Source organism: Mobula birostris, chromosome 2 (assembly GCF_030028105.1).
Source record: "Mobula birostris isolate sMobBir1 chromosome 2, sMobBir1.hap1, whole genome shotgun sequence".
Taxonomy (NCBI): domain Eukaryota; kingdom Metazoa; phylum Chordata; class Chondrichthyes; order Myliobatiformes; family Myliobatidae; genus Mobula; species Mobula birostris.
In genome coordinates, this window is record NC_092371.1 from 210,576,838 (window position 1) to 210,597,380 (window position 20,543).

General features: G+C 42.9%; 1 protein-coding gene across 1 annotated transcript in view; it reads left to right on the forward strand.

Annotated features, from left to right (window-relative positions):
* Positions 1-1,659: 1,659 nt before the first annotated feature.
* The window catches only part of rab10 (RAB10, member RAS oncogene family), a 65,766-nt gene continuing 46,882 nt past the window's right edge, over positions 1,660-20,543 (forward strand). Inside the window, exon 1 of the mRNA XM_072251399.1 lies at positions 1,660-2,131. Coding sequence (XP_072107500.1) covers positions 2,005-2,131 — 127 coding nt within the window. The 5' untranslated portion in view covers positions 1,660-2,004. The remainder of the gene's footprint in view (positions 2,132-20,543) is intronic.

The following is a 20,543-nucleotide window of genomic DNA, read 5'->3' on the forward strand; positions in this document are numbered from 1 at the left end:
ACATCACAGAAACCAGAGTCCCTTCCATGGACTCTGTCTTTGCTTCTCACTACCTCAATAAAGCAGGCAGAATAATCAAAAATCCCACCCTCCGTCTACATTTTTTTTCATACCCCTCCCATCAGGAAGAATATATAGAAGCCTGAAAGTACATACCACCAGGCTCAAGGACAGCTTCTATATAAGACTGTTCAACAGTGCCCTAGCATACTGGGATGGAGTCATATCTTCACAATCATTGTTACGACCTTACGCATTAGAAAAGATTGATTTGAATGGCATGTGAGATAATTTTTTCACTGTACTTCACTACACGACACAATAATAATTCAATTGACCAATTTGCAGTTTCATCTTCAACTCAAAACCTGATATAAGGAAAGTATCACTGTTCCTTCAACATTGCTGTCTGTAAATTCTGGAACTCCCTCCAAAAACCACAGCGGAGACCATTGCTACAGTGCCCTGTTTCCAAAAGATGACTCAATGATCTTCTCAGAGATTTCTGTCCTCTTATGAGATTCCCATGTCCTTAAAAATGTGGGGCCTTAATGAGTAAAAATTAGGTGTCATATTATGACTGTGACAACTGGTTTTGAAAATCAAAACAAGAACTGCAGATACTGGCAAACTGAAAAATAGAAATGCAAGAAACATTGAATATTTTGTGACAATCGACTTGTGAAACTTTTTGGTAAATTGTGCGAATATGTAAGATGCAACTGCAATACTTTGTGTTTGTTACTTCCCTGATTTCTCTGGACATTTAACCTTAGTTTCCCATTATTATGCATGATTCTGTTCAAGCTATGTTATTTTCTACTGTTGTGATTAATGGTCTACATCTGTGTCTGTTGTCTTTGGAAATGCTTCCTTTATGTACCATGTTTTGTTTCAGATCTCATATATTTGAAAACATCTTTGTCTTTTGAAGCATTCTTCGTGACTTTTGAACTGCTTCGCATCTTTGGGCCCCGCCAGCATTTTGATCTGGAACGTGGTCTACGAACCAGCTGCACAGCATTTCAGAAACGGGGAATACTTATTTCAACCAATATTTTCAGAACCGTCATCCTCACAGAGACTGAAGATGAAAATGTAATCAAATTCCATATGCGACGTTATTTAAAGAAACTGGGATAGTTTTTGTACTGTTTTTTGACGGAAGCAGGCTATTAAAATCAACCACCGCATCACTAGATTTCAACGCAGCGCTGAACTTACAATTGGCCAAGATATGCTGTCATTCATAACCGTGTACAGATACATTCGAAGAGACACTGATGCCAAAGCAACACGACACTACCTTCACTCGCCTCAAGTGAACGCCGGTCATGGAGCCGATCGGCAGCGGCAAAGAAAACGCGCGCGCACGCCCCATGACATAATCAGTTCGGACAATCGGCCGGGGGAGCAGGCGGGGCCCACCCAGTGATTGACGTGCCTCAATCCACTCATCGCACAGGATCCGGTGCGATCGGCCAATCGCGACACGGTTGGGTGCAGGGAGGAGCTTTCAGCGCGGTCGTGTCGGGTCATGCCGGCGGAGGAGCCAATTGGAGCTGCGATAGGGAGCTGGCCAGGACTTCCTGTGGGCGCTGAAGCTGCCGGGGGGGGGGGGAAGAGTGGGTTGGGTGTGTGTTTTTTCGTGAAGCGGGGGAGGAGGAGGAGGGAGCTGCCGGCTGGGTGGGTGAACGCTGCACTGACGTCGCTGTTGAATGAGATCGTCTCTGTGGTTCCCGAATGTCTTAGCGAAGTTAAACGGGAGAGAAAGGAAAGTTTAAAGACAGAACGATTGGTGGGATAGCCGCCCGTGCATGTGTTTCTTGTCGGTCAGGTCCATGGGCATTCATGGCTTGTAAGTTGTGGCAGCCGGAGCGTTGTTATTAAAGCGAGAGCGAGAGAGAGGGAGAAACAGGCAGAGAGAGGCGCCATTTTGTTCCTTTTTAAAAAGAACTCTCCTCGCCCCAGTTATTACCAGCCAGTGCGAGGGAGCGACAGATTATGGCGAAGAAAACCTACGATTTACTCTTCAAGCTGCTGCTGATTGGGGATTCGGGCGTGGGAAAGACCTGCGTGCTTTTCAGGTTTTCCGATGACGCCTTTAACACCACTTTTATCTCTACTATAGGTAAGTGAGAGCATTGGGGAAAACGGGGATGGGAGCGGTTCCTGACCTTTTCATTGTACCGGTCACGATAGAGGCGGCCGACCGGGTGGGGACATTCGAGGCCTTGTCCTTTTTATAGCCGCTATCCAAAGACAGCGCGACTCATTGTAACGTAATGGCCACTGTGCAAGATAAGGGGGAGTGGTAAATTTTATAACTGATTAATCGCAGTGTTACTCTTAATTTTTTCCCTATGTCCGTGGTTTCTGTGCGTGTGCCATTTGGTGTATTTTAATGGTGATTTTTGGTTTTGCGTTTTCAAGACGTAATTGTACATAATGGAACCAAGGGTTTAATTTTTAATAAAATAATTTTAAAAATCTTTGCTACAAACCACACATCTTTTCGACGTTTGAGCTTAAAACTTGATATTTATGCAGATTGTTCTATATATATAATGTACAATTCTTGTATGTGTGTATATATGTATGTATTCAAATATTTGCATCATGTTTACAATAACTGCTTTCCAAAGTATGTTTATACTAAAATTGTTTTTGGATTTTTTTGTGGTGAGGACAGATTCTTTGTTTTTCATAAATGACTGTCGGCTCAGTAAAGCTACTCAAAACTTGTCACTTAAGTGTGTCCTGATAGTAAGAGCGTAATGGTGTACTTAATAAATTTAAATTATGCTTTTATGTTAATCTGTAAATTTTATGAAGTATCTTGAATATAAGTTTCTAAGTGTAATCATGAAATAGAAGGTCTTTGGGCCTTCCTATGTCGGAAAACAAACAATGTAGTTGAGTTTTTTGAAGAGAAAGTGAAAAGCACTTTTTTTTTCCCCACCACTCAGCCCATGGATCCTGGTTCCAGTTTGGTTCACGTCAAGCTGTAAGGCCCTGAAATGTACTGTAATCTCGTGACAATGTTCAGGCAGCCTTGCTACTTTAGTTTTAGTTGCATGATTACATTTCTGAGAATGGGGCCCCATCAGTAATCCAGTTGTTATTTCATTCTCTGACCCTCGGATTTTCAATAATTGGAGTTGCAGTATCTTTGAATTGCATACCCGTACTTGAATCTGTCCCAGTGCTTTCTCATCTCCCATCCTGTAATTTTCATTTTCTGCAATTTGTAGGTTGTCCTTATTTTGCTTCCCTTTTGCCTTGGACTTTTTTTGACAGTGCTCTGTTATTATTACCCTTAAACTCATGGGTTACATTAATGCCCCATGGGATGTGAACTTTGTTTCTGACTGAAATTTTGCTGGGGCAACCTAAGTGGGCAGGGTCATGACAGATAGAAAACATCTTGGGGTGGGGAACAAGGTTCTTCACTTAAGTAGAAAACATGCTGTTTTTAAATGTTGTTGAGATTGGACAATATTCATGTTCAAAGGGATGTGTATGTCCTTGTACACAAGTCTCAAAGCTGACATGCAGATAGCAGCAGATTAAGGAGGAAGATGGTATGTTAACTGTTTTTGATTGTGGACTGAGTGCAGTAGTGAAGATTTTTTAATACGTTTATACTGGGGCTCACTATACTCAGACAACTTAAATTCTAATTCTAGTGTTCTCCATCGGGTAGGTTACTATAACATGCCTGTTGTATGCTGAGATGAAGTTGGGTTGGCCTCTTTATAGTTAAGAATGGAAGTTGATCACATTGAAACATGTAAATTTGTCATAAAGCTTGACTGAGTCATGCATGAAGGGCATTTCCCCTCACTGAGTCTGAATTTGGTATAAACCTTAAAATAAGTAATCATTTAAGACTGAAATGAGACAATAATACATTTTTCAAAATTCTTCTCTCCCCCCCCCCCATTGGACTAGAGGTTGTCTCTGATTGTATTAACCAAAATGTTATTTCTGTCATTATCTGGACATCATTTTGAGTGGGTTAGACAGGTGAGCAGTCTTTGGTATTAGATTAGCCATCATCTTGAAGAGCAAGGTCAAAGTAGAATCTATTGCCATGCACAGGTGTAATGAAACACTTGTAGCAACATCTCAGATAAAGGTAGTGTTTACTTGAAAGGACACAATTGGAAGTTAGCATGTTACTTGTGATTCGGTGTTTTGCCATTGGGTTAAGAATTGACTGGTTGAAGGGAGGTAGCTGTTCTTGAAATTGGAGGTAGAGAAGCCTGAAGTTCTACACCACCTGTCTGTTGATAGCTGTGGAAAAGTGGCAGGACCTGGATGATGTGCATCTTTGCTCAGTGTTGCTTTCTTGAGGCAGCACATCCTGTCGATACTACTGTTGTTGGGGAGGGCTGTGCCCATGATGTATTTGGCAGAGTCCACTACACCTTGCAAGTTCTTGCATTCCTGTGCGTTTGAATTTTTGTACCAGACCATGATGCAACCAGTCAGGATACCTTTAACAGTACATCTGTAGAAGTTTGTTCGTGTTACGACAAGATGAACCTCCTCAGAAAATTAATACACTGTGCAGAAGCCATAAGAGCGAAAGTTCTGCTACTCTAACTTAAATTCTTATGGTGATCAGAAGTGATTTGCTTTGGGAAATTTCACAATGTTAGTTTAATATGATGCAAGTTGCTTCAACAATCTCCTGACAACTATTTCATCGTGAAGTTTTTTACTCCACAAGGAACTGTCATCTGGCTATAAAACACGAGCTCCAACATAACTAATTCAGCTGCTTAATCCTGAGTATTCTGCAAAAGCTAGAACAGTGAGAGCTGCTCTTTTTCAACAGTACAAAGTGCCACAGATGTGGGTGGAGTCCTCAATTCCACTGAAAGCTTGGTTGTGGATCTTGCAGGAGGAAGTTGATCTGTTTCACTTTTATTATGACATTTTTTTCCTTTGAACGGAGCTGATTCACACTGGGGGTTTGGCTTTGTGGAGAAAAGTTCAAGGTCAGTGACTGGATTAATCATGCCTTGCAAAAGGTGCTCAAGTTTTATTAAGCATTTATCCAAACCCCAGATACAGGGCATGCTTTGAAGATTCAAAATTGATCCTGTTTTCCTCGCCTTCTAACATAGTCAACTGTGGCAGTAGAGGTTTATTGCATTAGAAAATTTAATTATATAAGATGTGTTAACATTTTTAGTGGCTTGTCAAGCTATTTGGTTCTTACGATGCAAGCTTTGTCATCCCATAATTTATTATATTCTGAAATGGCTTTGGATTGGAGGCCCTAAATGTATCCATACTTTCAGATCCATTAGTCTGCTGTTGGGAGGGGATAAGAACAATAATAATGTGGCAGTTACAACATTGTAATATGCTGAGTTAGTTTATATGGTATGGGAAGAAGGAAATATTTTGAAGATTCACCATGCAGGCTAAATAGGGAACCAGTGAATTCATTGTATGTGGAATTGTAGAAGATATTTAATGCTGCACACTGTTAACGTGGAAAAAATGCTTATGGCATAATGATTATTTCAGTTCAAGATTGGCTAAAAGGGCAAAAAGCAAAGGAGAATAAATGGTTTATTTTTGGGTTGATGACTTGCTGGTAAAAAGGTGCCAAACTGAAGTGCTGTATTCCCAATTTTATTTCTTTTCAAAGGTGATGTGTGTTAGCTATTTATTTTTACTGACAAATGAAAGCTGGATGGGATCAAACCTGCTGTGAAATTGTATAGGCACAAAGATTACAGAGTATTAAGTGAAAGTCTGAGATGGTCCAAATTGGTTATAAATTGTGCAGAGGCATTTTGGATCACTGGTGGACAAAGTTAACATACCACTTGAGAAAAATGGTATATTATTTCTGAAACAACTTGCAGATTTGGCTGTAATTTTCAAGACTCAGACATCTGGAGTACTGTGTCGTATACATAAAGATGACTGGCTTTGTTGCCAATTATTGAATTGATTGGATGACAATTGACAGGTTAAGGAAAGTGATGCTCATCTTGTGCTAGAGTTCTTTGGATGCTTGAGAGTTTTTGTTTGACAACCTAATTTGGTATCCCGACTGCCAGAGGATGTTAGAATTGTGTTTATTATTTATGATGTGAAATTTGTGGTTTTGTGGCAACAAGGCAGTGTAAAGACATAAAATTACTCCTGCTTTGCACAATTTATTGTAATTGGGTAATGTTAATGAACTGTTCAAATATCTGATGACAGAAGAGAAGGTGTTTCTGAATTGTGTGTGGATCTTCAGGCTTCTCCATCACCTCAATGGTAGAGTGAGAAGATGGCATGTTCAGGCAAAATCTCTTGAAGATCTCTTTAACTGTAGAGAAGGTTGTGTTCATGATGAAGCTGACTTAGTAAAGGCAGTGTAGCCTTGTGATCCTGTGTACTGGAGCTTCCAATACCAGGCAATGATGCAACCAGTCAAAATGCTCTCCACTGTACATCTGTAGAAATTCAAGAGTCGTCTGATAGACTGAAAATTAAGCTCATACGAAGTAGAATTGCTGGTGTGCCCCCTCAATGATGGTGAATATGGTATGTTAAAGTTCAAATGCATGCAGCCTGATTTATTAAATAGTATAATGGTATAGATTTAATTGGAAGCTTTAATAATTTGAGTTGAAATCGGATGGATGGCCTCTCATTTTCCCCCTCAAAATATAGACTTCAGGTAAATGCTGTTGTATCTTAGCCTGATCTCTGAAACACAATTAGAAAATAATTTAGAGCTCTTCCCTCAAGCTTGAAGGTAGACGTGCTGCAATTGAATCCAATGTACCCTAGAGATATCTAGGATAAAATTAATCCTTTTGGCATTTGATTTAAATGTTGCCTTGGAGAGCATTGTCATCATGTTCATAAATTGCTTTTCCTCTTGGAGATTCCCATGTCAATGGGTGCCTAATTGTTTTTTGGAATGCATCTCATTGGCAACCTTTGACAATCCTTGCAGTTCTTTTTGGAAGTATTAGTTTACGGTTGTCAGAAAAACTAGTGATATGATGAGGGCGATTGACTTGATTGGCTGTTGAGCAAGGCAGTGGGAGTCATCCTGATAGTACAGGGTGGTGGGAGGGGGGAAGGTGGGCCGAATAGGAATAAGTATCGACAATGATCAGTAGGGCCTAAAGGTCTTGGTGGCTAGGAGGAAACTTCTCTCATGGCGCAGATGTCTAGGGTGATAGGGCATGGATTTAACCTGAGCAAGGGGATTTATTGGAGTGTTTATGTTATGCAAAGGCTGTTTGGAATCTGGAATGTACTGCTTGAGAAAATGGAGACTGTTATCAACAGTTAAGAAGCATCTGGGCAATTACTTGAATCACCTTAGCAAACTAAAATATGAACCAGATGATGATAAATGACATTGTTTTGATGGTTGAAATGGATATGGTGAGCCAAAAGTTGTGACTACCACTTTCAATGCTTTTTACCTTTGGGGAAAATAAATTTAGTTGCTGCATAACTGAAGTATAGTGTAGAGCCAATATGTGTTTACCGTTCATTCATTAAAGTATTGTAGCTGGGCAAATATTTAAGATACTTAACCAGCATCAGTGCCAATGTGACATTGTGCTTGCTTCATAAATTCAGACAACTTTCTAACTCCAAGCAGCAGTCCACATACAGTGGCACTGGCATAGAAGTATCCTTTTGATCTTGACATCAATCATTTGCAGTGATTGGAAAAAATGTTCAATTTTACCTAGGCTATTCCAACAATCATTATCTTCCAAAGTATGTCAGATAATTTCTATTAAGCCTGTTCTTTGGCTCTTGATAAAATATTTGTGTAGATTCTGACCATAAAATACAAATAGTACATACTTTGCCCTTGATTTTGTATGCACAAGATATGTAGATGTAGCAGTATATCACTACATTAGTGATGTTTTTTCTCTGCCAGGAAATTATTTGGAAAATTTGGTTACTAGAGAAGTGTTCTTAAAGCAAATAATTTGTTTTAATGATGCTTCGGCATTGCATGAGCACATACCAGGGACAAGTGAATTCTTCAGGAATATTGTTCATGTTCACACATGTAACGTATTTCAATGCTTATGAGCTGGAGGGCTATTTTTTGTGACATCATTTGGTGAAATCAATCACTTAACTTAATTTTGCATCAGCTTTTCTAAATTTACTAATTTCCACTAACTTTGAAATTTGTTGGCAACATCCGCAGCTTTAGACTAGAGTTGAGGAAGGTCTTTTTATATTTGAACATGGCAGTCAAGCGTAGATGTGTGCAACCTTAATTGAATTTGGACTATTTTTTTGCCACAAAGTCCAGAAGTTGATTTTACTCTACCAAACAGAATGTTGATGCAAGATTTCAAAATCTCCTGAAATTCTTGCTGCAGTTCTTGGAGCCTTGGTGCACTTTATTCACGTTTTAAGATTTGAACTAGGTAAGGTGCATCCAGAAGAACATGAGACTATTTCCTTGGGAAAAGATAAAAACAAATGAAATGGTTGTAATGAGATTTTATTAATCCACGTTCATTATGTAGTTGGTTTACAATCCATCGTAACTAATGTAATATCATTGAAGTTATTTTATCAGTTACTGCTGACTCTGCAAATTTGATGCACTCGTGTACTAGAGTTTTCTAAATCCAAATGGTAAATTGAGGAATATTGTTGCTAGATTCAGAGGTCATCTGGGTTTAGTTGTCAATTTGTTGGACTTCATATGTGCATAATTTGGGCAACATTGAATTCCCACTTAACTGAGAGTGCAGAGTAGAGATGCCTTGAATGCTATAGTTGGTGGTGAAGGACCTTTTGTATTCAAATCAATGTTACGTTTGACTTGGAAATAACTTGTGGTAGTTTCAGTGTTCCTGCAGCTTCCTCACTTTCCAGTTGGAAATATTGCATGACTGGGAACTGCATCTTGAGATGTTTCCTGTACATGAGAAATGTGCTCAAATCAATGCATTGGTATAATGGTGGAAGTAAATGTGTAGGGTGGGTTGATAGCTCTGTGTGATCTGTCAAACTTATTACCATCTGACGCAAAATTCATTGTTTTACAGTAACTGTAAAAGACAGAATTGCCATGAGTTACAAAATATGCAGGAAAAAATATTTTTACAGACTGTTCAGAAATCTGGAGCAGAAGAAGCTATTTCTGAATTGAGTGTGGCTCTACATACTTGTGCATCTCCTCTGACAGTAACAAGGCATGTTCTGGATGTTGAGGATCTTAATGATGAATGCGGCCGCCTTGAAGCATCACCTTTGTAATATGTACTCTGGTAGGGGAGGTTGTGCCCATGATAGAGTTGGCTGAATCTATAACACTATGCACCGTCTTGCGATTGCATTGGAGTCTCCTTGCCAGGCTATGATGGCAGCCAGTCAGAATATTATCCACTGTACATTAGAAATTTGCTAGTCTTCGTGACATGACTAATCTGTTCAAACTCCTAATGAAGTAGGCTGCTGGCATACCTCCTTTGTGATTGCATCAATGCATAGGGTGGAGGGCATGTCCTTTGTTGTTGACACCAAAGAATTTGATGCTGTTCACCCATTCCACCACTGACCCCTCCATGGGGACTGGCACATGTTCTCCTGATATTGCCTTCCTCAAGTCCAGAATCAATTCTTAATGGGAGGATGAGCAGCCAGAGGTCGTGATCCATATAGGTAACAGTAACATATGTAGGAAGAGGGACAGGGTTCTGCAGAGTTCGGGGAGTTAGGTGTTAACTTAAAGGATAGGATCTCCAGATTTATGATGGCAGGATTGCTACTTGTGTCATGTGCTAGTAAAGCCAAAAATAGGAAGATCATGTAGTTTAACAGGTTGCTAAGGAGTTGGTGTAGACGGATGAGCTTCAGATCGTTGGGCTGTCAACCAGGGAAGGTGGGATCTGTACAGAAGAAACACATTTGTGCCTAAACTGGAGAGGGGGGCAGTGAATACCCTAGTGGGAAGGTTTGTAGTAGGAAGGTTTCCTAGTACAGCATGTGGGGGGGGGAGGGGGGCGGTGGATTGTGAGTTACCAGAGTGCCAGAACAGATAGTGGAGTGGTTATGGAGACAGATGTTGCTAAGACATCAGATAAAGTCAGAAAACAAAAGGTTGAGCATGGTTGGACTATTCTGAGTTGCTTGTATTTCAATGCAAGAAGTATTATAGGAAAGGCAGTTGGGCTCAGGGCATGGAATTCTGATTTTGTAGCCATTAGTGAGACTTGGTTGTAGGAGAGGCAGGACTGGCAGTTCAATGTTCTGGGGTTCCATGATTTTAGACATGATAGTGGGGGATGGATTAAAAGCAATAGTCAGTCAGGACAGACTGGAGAACTCTTCTAGTGAGATTTTATGGGTGGACCTGGGATAAGAAAGGTATGACCACATTAATGGGCCTATATTATAGACCACTCAACAGTCCAGGGATTTATAGGAACAAATCTGTAGAGATCGCAGACTTGCAAGAAACAGGGTTGTGACAGGTGATTTTAATTTTCCACATGTTGACTGTGACTTCCATACTGTAAAAGGAGGAGATGGGATAGAGTTTGTCAAATATGTTCAGGAAAGCCTCGTTAATCGGTACATAGAAGTTCCAACAAGAGAGAGTGTAATATTTGATCTGTTAGTGAATGAGACACGGCAAGTGACCGAAGTTTGTGTAGGGGAGCACTTTGCATCTAGTGATCATGAAACTAATGGTATTAAGGTAATTGTGGAAAAGGATAGATCTGGTCGTCTTAGGTGTGGATTGGGATAGCCTGTTTTCTGGTGAAGATGTGATTGGTGAGTAGGAGGCCTACAAAGTTGATATTGAGAGTATGAAGTTTGTATGTGCCTGGCAAATAAAAGGCAAGGATATCTGGTTGAGGGAATCTTAGTTTTCCAAAGATTATTGAGGCCCTGATTAAGAAAAAGAAGTTGCATAGCAGGTGTAGGTAAGAACAAATGAGGTGCTTATGGCGTATAAGAAATGCAAGAGAACACTTAAGAAAGAAATCAGAAGAGCTAAGAGAAGGTATGAGGTTGCTCATGTAACTAGCAGACAAGGTGACGGAGATTGTGAAAGGCTTCTACAGTTCAGAGCAAAAGATTTGCAAGGGACAAAATTGATCCTCAGGAAGATCAGAATGGTAATTTATGCATGAAGCCAAAAGAGTAGTGAGGTTGTGGACCCTATACAGATTAGAGGAGGAGGTGTTTGCTGTTTTGAGGCAAAATCAAGTGGACAAATCTCCAGGGCCTGACAAGCTGTTCTTTCAGACCCTGTGGGAAGGAAGTGCAGAAATTGCTGGGGGCCAAGCAAAAATATTTAGAACAATCTTAGCAGCAGGTGAGGTACTGGAGGATAGCTAATGTTGTTCTGCTGTTTGAGAAAGGCTCTAAGAATAAGCCAGGAAATTATAGGCCAATGATCCTGACATGAGCACTGGGAAAGCTACTGGAAGGTATTCTAAGGGATATGAGTATTTGGACAAGGACTGATCAGGGATAGTCAGTATGGCTTCATACGTGGTTGGTCCTGTTTAACTAGTCTTATAGCATTTTTAGAAGTGGCCAGGAAAATTGAAGGCAATGCAGTTGTCTCCACGGACTTTAGTAAGGCTTTTGACAAGGTCCTACATGGGAGGTTGGTTAAGAAGGTTCAGTCACTTGGCATTCAAGATAAGGTAGTAAATTGAATTAGACATTGGCTTTGTTGGAGAAGCCAGAGAATGGTAGTAGGTGGTTGCCTCTCTGACTGGAGGCCTTTGACTAGTGGTGTGGCACAGGAATCGGTGCTGGGTCCGTTGTTGTTTGTCATCTATGTCAATGATTTCGGTAGTGTGGTTAACTGGATCAGCAAATTTATGTGTGATGCCAAGATTGAGGGTGTAGTGGACAGTGTGGAAGGCTGTCATGGTTTGCAGAGGGATTTGGATCAACTGGAAAAATGGGCTGAAATATGGAATTTAATGCAGACAAGTAAGATGTTGCACTTTGGGAGGACCAACTGGGGTGGGTCTTAAACAGTGAGCAGCAGGGCACTGAAGAGTGCTGTCGAACAAAGGGATCTGGGAATGCAGGTCCACATTTCATTAAAAGTGGTGCTACAGGTGAATATGGTTGTAAAGATATCTTTTGGCATATGAAATCCATCTATTAAGTACAAGGGATGGGATGTTACATTGAAGTTGTATAAGATGTTGGTGAGGCCAAATTTGTGTTGAGCAGTTTTGGACACCTACCTACAAGAAAGATGAAAATAGGATTCGGAGTACAGAAAAGTCGCAAGATTTTTGCCAGGAATAGAGGACCTGAGTTATAAAGAAAGATTGAATAGCTTAGAACTTTATCAATGAAGGGTATAGATGGGGTAAATGCAAGCAGTGTTTCTACTGATGTTGGGTGAGAGTACAGCTGGAGGTAATGGATTGAGGGTGAAAGCTGAAATGTTTTAAGGGGAACATGAGGGGGAGCGTTACTCAGATTGGTGAGAATATAGAACGAGCTGCCAGTTCAATTGGTGGATACGATTTCAATTTCAACATTTCAGAAGTTTGGATAAGTACGTGGATGGGAGTGATATGGAGGTCTGATCCAGGTGCAGGTCGATGCGACTAGGCAATTTAAATGCTTCAACACAGACTACATGGGCCAGAGGGCCTTTATCGGTGCTGTTGGTTTCTAAGACCATTGATGTTGTTTGTATTTTGAAAACGCTCTCTCTGGACAGTTCCAGGAGAATATTTCTTTGTTTCCCAGTTTTTCTTGAAGGTGGTGGAAAGACTTTGCATTTGTAATCCAAATGGCCTTTGAAGAATTGTGCAAACTGTACGTCTTGGCTTCAATGTGTTTGCGATTTGTTGACTACTTTTGTGATGGATGATGCAGCAGAATCTTACCATGGAAGCTGCCTCAGCTATGGGATATCTCAACATGATCATTGTACTATCAATGATCATGTTTAGCCAGAGGTGGTTGGCTCTGGAGCACATCTTCAATACTTGACAGGTTCATTCATTTGTGTAATAATATTATTATGCTGATGGCATCAGATGTGCTAATGATAGTTTCCGGATAGAACAGATGGGGCAGTTGAATGTCACTTTTGACTGAAGTAACAGTAAACAGTTTGGCCCTTTGCACTCATTGCTGTTGCTGAGCATAGGTTTATTCCTAGACCTTTATGCACTGAGCGTCTAAACTCCTTCAAAAGAAACTAATTAGCACATATTCTAAAATATTTTGATGACGGAACCAGCCACCCAAAATTAATATCAGGGCTGCCTGAGTACACAAATATGGTAAGTACACAAATTATTGATTACCTGTTTGATATGCTAAGTGACAACATCCGTCTGGTCTGCCAGCTGGCACTCAAGTCACAATGGTGCAAATAACTTTGCTGTGTTGCCAGGAGCGCAAACCCATTGGTTTGGCTTTTGCATATGTAGTTTTAGTCTGTGGAGCAGGTTGTGCTTTTAATTTGAATTTGCTGCTTGCAATTTAGAAAAAAAAACTCAAAACTTAATTGCAAAGTTCTTCAAACTTATTTACAATTAACACTGAAGCTTGAATATTGATTGAATTAATATCAGCAATATTCAGATAACTCCAGAATACTCCCTAACATGTGAGTATTTTGATTTCCCCCAGATTTCTTTGCTACTTTTGAGTGGTGTGTTTGCTTGCACAAAATCCTGTGCTGTGGTTGAAATAAGTTGCCTGCAACATTATCTGCCTGCTGCATTCCCTTTTGTCTTCCTTGGGCCAGGATCAATCGCTGAACTTGATGGCAGTGAAGGGAAAATAGTGGGCCAAAATGTTAATTGGAATGTTGTTGCTGAGTGCTGTTGAGTCGTCACTGACTTATGGCAACGCTATGGATAGTGTAGGTTTTCGTATCAACATACAGAAGTAGGTTGCCAGGCCTTTCTTCTGCACAGATACCGCTGCTGTCCAGGGACATCCGGTTTCAAACTCAGGACCATCTGCTTTGAAGTCCAGTGCGGCTGCCATAAACCACCTTCCTATTAATGATCTACAATTCCTTGGGTGTGTTTTCAGCTGTCCGTTCTGTTGTCTCTTAAATTTGACACAGACTCTCTCTCTAAAGACTCATTCATGACTGGGCTTGGCAGTATTGCAGAATTTTATGGACTTTGTGCTGTCTGTGGTTTATACTTTGAGTGTGTGTATTTCTGTATGTAATTTGACCATAATTTTGCTGATGAGTTCTTTAGATATTGATTTTCTAGCAGGTAACTGGTAACAAAATAAAACTGTAGTTTGTGATGGAAGATGCCTCTGACATTTTAGCTATTTAATCTGTTCTAACTCTTGCCCATTGAGCATTGTGAATATGTTCAGTAGAATAAAGATGCATGCTGATGCCATTATGAGCATACTGGACTGTGATCTTTCTCATAATGGCATCAGCATGCATCTCCCATTTCCCTTGACAGAACTGCTCTGTAGATAGGAAGGGGTAAGGAATGTTAAGTTCTTTCAGTTGGTGTTTATCTTGCTCTTTTTGGCAATGCTATTCACAAACGAGAAAATCTGCAGATGCTGGAAATCTAAACAACACATACAAAATGCTGGAGGAACCCAGCAGGCCAGCATCTAAGAAGTATTGTCGACATTTTTGGGCAGAGACCCTTCTTCAGGATTTGGGGTGGGGGAAGATGTGTCAGAGCAAGAAAGTGGAAGGAGGGCAGAAAAAAACCACAAGGTGATAGATGAAACTGGGAGGGGGTGAGGGGGAAGTTGATTGATGAAATAGATACAGGGCTGAAGAAGGGGAATCTGATAGGAGAGAATAGAAGGTCATGGAAGAGAAAAGGTGAGGGAACACCAGAAGGAGGACATAAGGTGAGAGAGGGAAATGGGAATGGTGAAGTGTCGGGGAGGGGGGGGGAGTGGTTTACCGGAAGTTCGAGAAATTGATGTTCATGCCATCAGGCTGGAGGCTACCTGAGTGTGGCCTCATCGCAACAGCAGAGGAGGCCATGCACTGGCATGTCGGAATGGGGAGTGGAATTAAAATGTGTAGCCACTGGGAGATCCCACTTCTGGCAGATGGAGCGTAGGTGCTCGGCGAAGCAGTCTCCCAATCTGTGATAGGCCTCAGTGATACACAGGATGCTACACTGTGAGCAGCAGATATAGTAGATGCCCCCAACAGACTCACAGGTGAAGTGTCACCTCACCTGGAAGTACTGTTTGGGGCCCTGAATGGTAGTGAGGGAGGAGGTGCAGGGGCAGGTGTAGCACTTGTTCCGCTTGAAGGATAAATGCCAGGTGGGAGATCAGTAGGGAGGGATGAACAGACAAGGGAGTGATCCCTGAGGAAAGCAGAAAGTGGGGGATGTGCTTGGTGGTAGGATCCCTTTGGATGTGGTAGAAGTTACGGAGAGTTACATGCTGGACATACACTAGTAGTGTGCGAGGTGAGGACAAGAGAAACCCTATCCCTGGTGCGCTGGCTTGAGGATGGAGTGAAGGCAGACGTGCGTGAAATGGAAGCGGTGTGGTTGCGGGCAGCATTAATGGTGGAGGAAAGAAAGCTCCTTTCTTTGGAGAAGGAAAACACCTCCTTATTTCATGAATGAAGTAAATCATCCTGAGAGCAGATGGAGGAATTGAGAGAAGGGGATGGTGTGTTTTTTTTTTACAAGTAACGATGGGAAGATGTATAGTATGGTTAGCTGTGAGAATCAGTGGGTTTATAATAGTCATCAGTAGGTAAGCTGTCTCTAGAGATAGACAGAGAGATGGAGAAAGGTGTAAGAAATGGACCAGGTAAATTTGAGGCCTGGATGGAAGTTGGAGGCAAAATTGACAAAGTCAATGAACTCCACATGTCTGCGGGGAGCAGCACCAATGCAGTCGTTGCTGTAGCGTAGGATCCACTGCAGGCTTGGAGCCTAGACTATTCCATGTAGCCAACAAGTAGGCAGGCATAACTGGGACCATGCAGGTGCCCATGGCTACACCTTTTGTTTGAAGGAAGTGAGAGGAGCTGAAGGACAAATTATTACGAGGGAGGGGAGTGGTGGTGGAGGGAAACTGAGTGGTGTCCAGAAAGAAATGGAGAGCTTTGAGGCCTTCCTGGTGGGAGATAGAGGTGTATAGGGACTGGACATCCAAAGGGAAGATAAGATGATGGGCACCAGAGAACTTGAAACTTGAAAAGATCAAGATCATGTGAATTGTCAGGAACGTCGGTAGGCAGGGACTAGACTAGGGTGACAAAACTGAGTTGGAGTATGCAGATATAAGTTCAGTGGGGTAGGAGCAAGAAGAAACAGTAAGTCTATCTTGGCAGGCAGGTTTGTGGATCGTGGGTGAAACAATAGGTCTACCTGGTTTGATTTCTTGAACTTCCAGTAATGCCCCATATTCACTGTTTTCCCCCTCTCACCTTATCACCTCCCTCTGGTGCTCCTCCCCCTTGTTTTCTTCCACTGCCCTCTGTCCTCTCCTATCAGATTCCCCTTCTCCAGCCCTATATCTCTTTCACCAATCAACTTCCCAATTCTTTACTTAACTCCTACCCGCAGTTTCACCTATCATCTTGTGGTTCTTTCTCCCCTCTCCTCACTTTCAAACTCTGACTCGTCTTTTTTCCCCATCCCGATGAAGGGTCTTGGCCTGAAACATCGACTGTACTCTTTTTCCATTGATAGTGCCTGGCCTACTGAGTTCCTCTAGCATTTTGTGTATGTTGCCTGGCAATGATATAGTTGACAATTTGAGGATGCGCCACTCTTAACTGGAATTGTGGCATCATCTCAGATGGGCCTGTTCTATTGGCGCATCCCATCTGCCAAACTGATGAGGATCTGTTCATTTCCACTTTGTTTTTCCACAATGAGTAGTTTGTGGAGTTGAATATTAAATATCTATTGACCAAAATTTGGCAAAATCCTTTACACGATGTATTTGAGTTACCCTTTTTTTCATCTCGTATACTGGATCCATGTTTTCCTTAGATAAATTAATGTTGACTCTGCTCTATAATATCCTTCATTGAAACCTCCCACTCTTCACCCTCCTCCGACCCCAGCCACAACCCTTGCCGTGTCTTCACCATCCCCTCTGACCTTCCCCTCTCTCAGGCAGAACGTTCTGTCCTTAGCAAGGGCCTCACTTTTGTCCCCCTCCTTCCACACCTCAGTGAGTTCCGTGCCCGCCATGACGCTGAACTCTTCTTCCGTCGCCTACGTCTCCGAGCCTACTTCTTTGGTAAGGATTCCCCTCCCCCTCTTCATCTCCAACTGTTGCCGAGACATCAACCGTCTCAACTTCACCACTCCTCTCTCCTGTTCCAACCTCACTCCCTCTGAACGCACTACCCTTCACTCTCTCCGCACTAATCCCAACCTCTCCATCAAACCTGCTGACAAAGGTGGAGCCGTAGTAGTCTGGCAGATGGACCTCTACCTCACTGAGGCCCAACGGCAGCTCTCTGACACCTCCTCTTACTTACCCCTGGAACAGGACCCCTCCAAAAAACATCAAACCATTGTCTCCCGCACCATCACTGCCCTTATCAACTCCGGAGACCTTCCATCCTCAGCCGCTAAACTCATTATTCCCACACCCCGTACCGCTTGGTTTTACCTCCTCCCCAAGATACACAAGCCTGACTGTCTGGTAGACCCATAGTTTCTGCCTGCTCCTGTCCCACCGAACTTGTATCTGCCTACCTGGACTCCATTTTGTCACCCATAATTCAGTCCCTCCCCACCTACATCCGGGATAGATCCCATGCCGTCCACCTCTTCAATAACTTCCAGTTCCCCGGTCCTAACCGCTTCATTTTTACTATGGATGTCCAATCCTTATACACCTCCATTCCTCATCAAGAAGGCCTCAAAGCTCTCCGCTACTTCCTGGATAATAGACCTCACCAGTTCCCCACCACCACTACCCTCCTCCGGTTGGCGGAACTGGTTCTCACACTTAATAGCTTCTCTTTGGCTCTCCCCACTTCCTTCAGACTAAGGGTGTAGCTATGAGAACTTGCATGGGCCCCAGCTACGCCTGCCTCTTCGTTGTTTATGTGGAACAGTCTGTGCTTCAAACCTATCCTGGTACTGCTCCCCAACTTTTCCTTCGGTATATTGACGACTACATTGGTGCTGCTTCCTGCACCCATGCTGAGCTCGTCAATTTCATCGACTTTACTTCAAACTTCCACCCAGCCCTCAAATTCACTTGGTCTATCTCAGACACTTCTCTCCCCTTTCTGGATCTCTCGGTCTCCATCTCTGGAGACAGACTGTTCACTGACATCTTCTACAAGCCCACTGACTCTCATAACTGCCTGGACTATACCTCTTCCCACCCCGCCACATGCAAAAATGCCATTCCCTATTCCCAGTACCTCCGTCTCCGCCGCATCTGCTCCCAGGATGAGGCTTTTTGTTCCAGGACATGTCAAATATCCTCTTTCTTTAAGGATTGTGTTTTCCCTTCTACCGTTATAAATGATGCCCTCACCCGCATCTCCTCCATTTCCCGCACTTCGGCCCTCACCCCATCCTCCCGCCACCACAACAGGGACAGAGTTCCTCTTGTCTTCACCTAACACTCCACCAGCCTCCAGATCCATTATCCTCTGCAACTTCCGCCACCTTCAACAGGACCTCACCACTAAGCACATCTTTCTCCCTCCACCCCTTTCCGCTTTCCGCAGGGATCGGTCCCTCTGCGACTCCCTTATCCACACATCCTTCCCCACAGTTCTCCCACCCAGCACTTATCCCTGTAAGTGTAAGTGTTACACCTGTCCCTACACCACCTCTATTGTCACCATTCAGGGCCCCAAACAGTCCTTCCAGGTGAGGCAACACTTCACGTGAGTCTTTTGGGGTCATCTATTGCATCCGGTGCTCCTGGTGCGGCTTCCTCTACATCGGTGAAACCCGACGCAGATTGGGGGACCGCTTCGTCGAGCATCTCTGCTCCGTCCACCACAACAGACAGGATCTCCCTGTAGCCACCCAGTTCAACTCTGCTTCCCATTCCCATCCAGATGTGTCCATACGTGGCCTCCTCTACTGCCATGATGAGGCTAAACTCAGGTTGGAGGAGCAACACCTCATATACCGTCTAGGTGGTCTCCAGCCCCTTGGTTTGAACATAGAATTCTCCAACTTCTGGTAATTCCCTCCCCCTCCCTTCCTCTATCCCTATTTCACTCTGCCCCCTCCCCCAGCTGCCTACCACCTCCCTCATGGTTCCGCCTCCTTCTACTACCCATTGTGTTTTCCCCTATTCCTTCTTCACCTTTCCTGCCTAACACCTCCCTGCTTCCCCTCCCCCACCCCTTTGTCTTTCAAATTACTGGTTTTTCAACTGGACCTACCAGCCTTCTCCTTCCCACCCTCCCCCACCTTTTTTATAGGGCCTCTGCCCCTTTCCTCTTCAGCCCCAGCGAAGGGTTCCAGCCCGAAACATCGACTCATTGTTTCCACGGATGCTGCCTGACCTTCTGAGTTCCTCCAATGTGTTGTGAGTGTTCCTTCATTGATACTAATATTTGCTGTACTCTTAACATTGGGCCAACAGACAATGATCCCCTGTTTTCTGGCTTTGTGTCTTAAATAGTGTTATATTTGACCCCTTACATTTACAGGAACATTGAGAATCTTTTCAATTTGAAAGATCAGAGCAGCACTATTCCATATGGTTCATTTTTCAATACTGGTTATTGTGCCCTTGGGGGCTTATCAGCCTTCAAGCCTACTAATTAACATTTGTTTCTTCCTTGTCCTCAGAAATTGCCTTCCATGAAGACAGGTCTAATTTTTCTGTTATGTAATTGTTGTAAATGATCCTGCTTTGGTCTGCTGGGGGCCTATAATGAACCTTGCTAGTTTTTACATAAAACATAGAAACAGAGAAACATAGAAAATAGATGCAGGAGTAGGCCATTCGGCCCTTCGAGCCTGCACCGCCATTTATTATGATCATGGCTGATCATCCAACTCAGAACCCCGCCCCAGCCATCCCTCCATACCCCCTGACCCCCGTAGCCACAAGGGCCATATCTAACTCCCTCTTAAATATAGCCAATGAACTGGCCTCAACTGTTTCCTGTGGCAGAGAATTCCACAGATTCACCACTCTCTGTGTGAAGAAGTTTTTCCTAATCTCGGTCCTAAAAGGCTTCCCCTCTATCCTCAAACTGTGACCCCTCGTTCTGGACTTTCCCAACATCGGGAACAATCTTCCTGCATCTAGCCTGTCCAATCCCTTTAGGATCTTATACGTTTCAATCAGATCCCCCCTCAATCTTCTAAATTCCAACGAGTACAAGCCCAGTTCATCCAGTCTTTCTTCATATGAAAGTCCTGCCATCCCAGGAATCAATCTGTTGAACCTTCTCTGTACTTCCTCTATGGCAAGGATGTCTTTCCTCAGATTAGGGGACGAAAACTGCACACAATACTCCAGGTGTGGTCTCACCAAGGCCTTGTACAACTGCAGTAGTACCTCCCTGCTCCTGTACTCGAATCCTCTCGCTATAA